We start from the raw sequence: 6,446 nt of genomic DNA, 5'->3' as shown, positions 1-6,446 counted from the left end.
TTTTGATGTTATAATTTGTAATTTTGATGTTATAATTTGTACTGTTTGTCTCCCTGGTTATATACATATATAAACTTGTTACAAAGTGTTATGGAAGGACACAAAAAAAAAAAAAAAAAAAGGGGAGATGTCATATAAGGACTGATATTTCTGTAAGGCTGGTTGTCATGGCAACGCTGGGGAATTATCGTTGTTGTTGGGTCCTGCTCCTCATGTGATGTTGTGTTGGTTCTGGGCTAGGATTCAGTCGTGAAATTTAGTGATGGCCAAATGAAGCCTTGTAAAGCAATGAAGCTTCCCAGTCCATTGCTTTGCCCAAAGGTTTATTACTTGGTGGTTCATTCATTTCTCACTCGTGACATCTGCTGTTGAAACTGTGGCAGCCTTGTCACTCAGACAGACATACTTAAAAAACATTAGTAAATGCAATATTGTCACAATGTTTTTGTCAAACTCATGTTTAGTAACAGGACAGTCAATTAAGTCCTATTTAACTAATCTTTTTTTTAGTTATTAAAATTATTTTTAGCCAATCCTGGTATATGTTGACTGCCAGTGGCTGTTTTCTTTTGTCATTGACTGATTTCACAATAGACATTTGTTTTAGTGTATTCAGAGTGCAGAGCTTGTTGGGGCAGACATTCTTTGAGTTTTGATTTGCCTCCTGAAAAACTAAAATTCTTCAAAAATTCTCTTTTTCTTGGATTTCTATCAGCTCTCTGATCCTTTATATTTTTACTCATCAGGGCAAAATTTTACTCTTTCTGCTGTGCAAGCATAATATATCTTTGCAGAATAATGAGATAGTGAAAATTTCAAGAAGGTGAGAATTTCGGAGGTGAAGGGGTTAATTATTTCTATTTAATAATCTTGTGAGCGATCATCTCAAAGTATCCCCAGATGTCATATTTTTTTCCCTCTTGCTGGTTCTATTTCAATCAAGTTTATCTGTGTAGCACATTTCAGCAACAATCAATCAATCAATCAAATTTTATTTGTATAGCACATTTCAACAGCAAGGCATTTCAAAGTGCTTTACATAATTAAAATAAAAACAGCATGTAATAAACAGTGAGAAAGAGAAAGAGATTTAAAAAAAAAAAAACATTAAAACCAGCACATCTTTTAGGACTTCATTTAAATGTCGTTTAACTGGGACTCTAACACGTTTTCCGGGGGGCTTTAGATCATTAAAACGTAAACAGTGAGAAAGAGAAATAAAAAGCTGTCCAACCCTTCGGACTTTAGTCAAAACGCCATTTGACAAGGACAGCCTCTCGGATGAAACTATAGTTTCAAAGTGCTTTACATAATAAAAACACACAAATATAAAGTCATAAAATATACCATAATCAACAATTGAGAAAACCAGTAACAAACATTACATTTTGATGAGTGCCGTCATCAAAATCATTAAAACACATGAACTATGTTGGTCAAGGTTCCTTTTATTTCGGCCACTGCTGAAAACAAATACTCCTCTGATGCGCGATCAAATACAATAAATGAAGCGGTACGGCTCATCATGCTTTTGAAAACCGACACGCAAAATGTAGCAGTCACGTGACCCGTGCAATGTGAGGTATCCTCAGTCACGTGTTTTTCAGCAAGATGACACAAGCATCGAAGCGGGGCTTCATCTGACACGCCCCCTTTGTACTCGGTGTATGCCTGGAGTGATGCAAAGCATGCTGCCACTGGACTATAGAGCAGTGGAGACCTGTTCTCTGGAGTAATAAATCGTGCTTCTCCATCTGGCAATATGATGGGCGAGTTTGGGTTTGGTGGTTGCCAGGAGAACTGAATTTGTCTGACTGCATTGTGCCAAATGTAAAGTTTGGTGGAGGGGGGATCATGATGTGGGGTTGTCTTTCAGGAGCTGGGCTAACTCTAACCCTATTTCCAGTAAGAAGAACTCTGAGGCTTCATCATATCAAGACATTTTAGACAATTCGATGCTCCCAGCTTTGTGGGATCAGTTTGAGTTTTTTTGTGTTTCTTTATCATGTGGATTAAAAGGTTACACATTAGAGAATGCTTTTCGGGAATCCTGTATGTCCTTTAGGTATTGCACTGGTGGGATCACAAGTTGTTTCTCAACAAAAGGTGAACGTTCACTTTGAATTTGCTATTGAACTCCATAAAGCTTGTCAGCAGGACGAAACATGAAATATTTAAAAATTTCTTGCAAATGGCAGCTCTGAAGATGACATGGCATCCTAAATTTTGCACTGTGAAAACTTCAACCAGTACCTCAAGCAACTTCGATTACTTACTCTTCATCCAGACTCTATTACCTTGATGTCTGAATAAAATACAATATCCCACACCAACTCTTCTGTGGACTTTGAGTCCAAATCTACCCATTACGGTTCAACTATCCCTGTTACATAATCAACTTTTTCTATCACACTTCTTCCTTCTTCTCAACTTTCAATTAATATAACTGGGCACAGCAATATTTCAGTAGATGATTCTTTTAGCTGTAACTTTTTTCCCAGTGATTGTGTGCTGGTATATCAAAAGTTTTGTCAATGATTGTGTGGGTCACAAAATCCCCATGAAATAACAGCTGTGTTTTAAAAATCAATATTCATGTGACATTATCAGAGAAACTGAATTCTGGGAGAGTTGCATTAAGCAAGCTACAGATGACATGTCGGATATGCAATGACTTAAGTAGCAGACTTCACCTTTCCTCTCGAGAGCTGATGTTCTAAACAGAACACCTGTTCTCCAGAATTTGGTTTAATCCCACACTGAGGTCTGCTGCTGCTGCTGCTGCTGTTGCTGCTGCTCAGTCCTCCAAAGTTGATGGAGCTGATGGAGGTCTGAGTAGTGCAGGGCTTTTTCACAGATTTTGGAATGTTCACATTCCATTTCCTAACCGAATTATTATTAAAACCTGGATAAAAATCGGTCAGAACGAAAGTGGTCAAGGTAGAAGTCTGAATCTCCACAGGCTTTTCAAAACATAGCGGCGCAGGCCTGGACGTCACCCAGGCGCGGATAATGACGTTGAGCCGTTGTCAAGACAACGGGATTGGGAAACTGTTTCCAGTTTTGACCGTTAAAAAAAAGGTGACACATTTGAATGATATACCGACTAAATTTTAATGGATTATCTATTGTAATATTAGTTTTTTTAAAGTAATATGCAATCTCAGCAGTGGTGGGAAGTAACGAAGTAGAAGTACTTTGTTACTGTACTTAAGTACAATTTTCGTGTATCTGTACTTTACATAAGTAGATTTAATAATGGGTACTTTCTACTTTTACTCCACTACATTTTACAGTAAGTATCTGTATTTTCTACTTCACTACATTTCTACAAAAGTGTCGCGTTACTCGTTACATCCAAGTCGCGTTGCGCTTTTTGTCCGTTAAAAATGTTAAGTTCAGGGACTTAAGGTGGCGCCGTAAAATCCAAGTAATAACGTGAGTTAAGTCTCTGTTGTCGCTCCCCCTTTACTCGCACGCGGAGCTCCAGACATGCAGTGGTTTCCTCTGAACGGGAGAAGATGTCTGTCTAATCGTCAGTAATATTATAGCGCTGCATAAATCACAGGATACACAAGATACATGTCGCCATACCGTCGCTTTCACAGACGGTGGGGACTTCGTCCAACTTTTTGCGTCACTTGGAAGGAAAGCTTAAAGACAGGTAAGATCTGTGGACGTGATGCTAGCAAAGCTAGCTGTACAGAGAGACATGTTGCATCTGCGATGAAAAAAAGTTGTCACTCATGCGCTGAATTATTGTGTGGAGGTGTTGACTGAGGTGTCGCATTTATGGGACAACGCTGTGACCAAAGTCTGCATTGATATGACATTCAGGAACGATCCGATTCTTCTGGACGGATCTTTACTGACTAAATTTATTTCAGTTCTAAGTATTTAATATCTAGGTGTTTTATGGGAATGTGGATCTTTCAGATCAATTTGAGAAGCAATTTTGTTAGGTAAAATTTTTTTTGTGTGTGTGTCATGTAGCGCGGGGTGCTGGTCTTGACTTGGTCTTGGGTAGGTGGTCTTGACTACAACTCTGCTACGTGGCTCCTCGGTTGCATGTCCTCCCCCACCCACCTTCTTTCCATCCCCTTTCTGTTGGATTTCTTTCAAAATAAATGTCACTAGTGGCAAAAAAAAAAGCTATGTTAGGACAGGAGACGAGATGTTTCCATCCCTGAAATTATGATGCATAGAATCACATATCTAGAATCACATATCTACTCTGTGTTACAGTGTTACAGAGTAAATGCAATAAAACATGCTTTATCTGTGGCATTGTTCATTAAAATGGCACATTTCTAATGTGTTAAAATTAAATACGATCTGTTCCCTTAATTATATTGTATTAGGGATTAGGTAATGCATTCAGCAAGTACTTTTACTTTTAATACTTAAGTATTTTTAAAAGCCAGTGCTTTTTTACTTTTACTTAAGTACAAATGTTAATGTGGTAGTTTTAATTTTACTTGAGTACATTTTTGTCTGTGTATTTGTACTTTTACTTAAGTAAATTTTTTGAGTACTTTCTCCACCACTGAATCTCAGCTGAACATATTACACTTATTTTGAAATACTAAAATGGCTTTTGTTATTAAAGCTTTTTCCCACATAATCTTAGACTCTAAAAACTATAGGAGAGTTCGGTTTGTCTAACGGGAGCATTAACCTTGACCTGTTCATCAGTCAAGATTAAAGATAGTAGAAGCCTGTTAACGTTGACAGTGTTTGTTTTTGTTGTTTTTTTCCATATCAGACAGTAATATTTTTTAGGTGAGGGTCATTAAGAAGCTTTAAACTTTCCAAGGAGGAAATACAACTTCAGAGATCTGTTAATATACATTTATTGACTTTTACAAGTTTGCGTTTCTTTTTCTAAATACAATATTCCAATATCCTGAATAAACACATGTCAGAACTGAAAGTAATGCTGAGTTTTTATGAGGGCCATGATGTCATTCAAGTGCTCTTTATATTCAGGTCCCAGTGGAGCGGGCTTACTGAGGAAAAGGAAGTGAAAGAAAAAAGGACTGAAAGAAAACGTTTTTCCTTCGCACAGCCTACGTTCATGATGAAGCTTTACGGAGTTCTTGTCCTGTTTGTAACTTTTTCTGTTGGTAAGAATTTCTTGAATTTAACAAAAAATTGGGAAATAAAGAACGATTAGGTTTTATAAGCAATTCAGGTTTTCTCCTAAAGTTTAGGAGTTTCTCTATGACTTGATTCAAAGCTGTAAGTCAAATATTTCTTTAAAGCTCTCATTATTAGTTTATAAAATATTTGAACTGGATTTTATACATTTTGAGATTTTAAACCAAATTTTGAGTCTTGTTTTTATTGATTGATTAATTGATTGATTTACTCATTTCTGTAAAAATGTATATAGAAATGTACTGAATTCTGTATTAACAGTTCGGACGGGACTGTCTTAATGCCGTGTTCAACAGTACAAACAATTTCCTTATGTTTTCACTGTTAAAGACTTTAAGACTTTCTTTTCATTTAATTGAAAATTTGTATTTAAGCGGCTTTGATGTTTAATATAAAAGACACACATCTGTCAAGTTCTTAGCTTGTTTTTGTTGTTATTGATAATGATGTTTAATTCTTTTGGTTCTTCATTTAGCATCCGGATTAAGATGCTACGCATATTTCGCAGCTGAACCCAATACCTGCACAGGTGTTATGACTTGTCCTGCTGGTTTCGACCGATGTGCTTCTGTCAAGGCAGAAGGTAAGCTTTTAAATGTATGAGAATCTGTGCTGCTTGAATTGATCACTTGTAAAAAGATTTAACATGTTTGAGCTTTTTGTGGACATTATAGAGCATATTTATGAATACTATTGAGAAGTTTTCTTGCACTTACAGGATTGATTGACAAGGGCTGCTTGCAAAAGGCAGCATGCATTTCTCCCATAAAGTGCTGTGACAAGGACTTGTGCAACGGTGCCGTACCAACTGGACCCGGTGTCACCCTGCTGCTCCTGTCTTCAGCCCTTATGATGCTCTTTATTTAAGGCTCTGAAATCATGATCCTGTTCTGGTTTATTGTTTTGTCTATTAACAGTTACGCTGAGTTGACAACAAACATGCAGTCAGGACAGATATGCAGCATTTATATTCATCATGTAAAACACATATGTCTCTTTTAAACAAAACTGGATTTGTAAGCCATGAAAGAATAAACTAACCAAATGTTCAAACAAATTGCTGTTATGTGGTCTTTTCAATATAGACATTTTTAAAGATAATTTGATCAGCTCTTTATATTATGGTATAATATTATCTTGTCATCACAAACATACCTGGAATGTTGCTTTGATTTTTTCATGCATGTTTGATACATTTTTGAAGTTAAACGGTTGCTCACACAAAGTGCTGACTATTTGCACAAAGCTCCTCCTTGGAGTTGCAGGCCCCAACAGAGCTTTTACCT

The 6,446-nt window shown here is 36.8% G+C and overlaps 1 protein-coding gene across 1 annotated transcript; it reads left to right on the top strand.

Annotated features, from left to right (window-relative positions):
- The first annotated feature begins 4,972 nt into the window (after positions 1 to 4,972).
- On the top strand, positions 4,973 to 6,168 carry LOC103132311 (three-finger toxin MALT0070C-like). The gene is made up of 3 exons (XM_007544094.2): positions 4,973 to 5,126; positions 5,636 to 5,743; positions 5,879 to 6,168. The coding sequence occupies exons 1-3, from the start codon at positions 5,078 to 5,080 to the stop codon at positions 6,025 to 6,027; spliced, it is 306 nt and encodes a 101-aa protein (XP_007544156.1). The 5' UTR covers positions 4,973 to 5,077; the 3' UTR covers positions 6,028 to 6,168.
- Positions 6,169 to 6,446: the final 278 nt, after the last annotated feature.

Source organism: Poecilia formosa, unplaced genomic scaffold (assembly GCF_000485575.1).
Source record: "Poecilia formosa unplaced genomic scaffold, Poecilia_formosa-5.1.2 Scaffold990, whole genome shotgun sequence".
In the NCBI taxonomy this organism is placed as follows: Eukaryota; Metazoa; Chordata; class Actinopteri; order Cyprinodontiformes; family Poeciliidae; genus Poecilia; species Poecilia formosa.
Note: the sequence above shows the minus strand (reverse complement) of the source record. Positions and strands in the feature narration are given on the sequence as shown.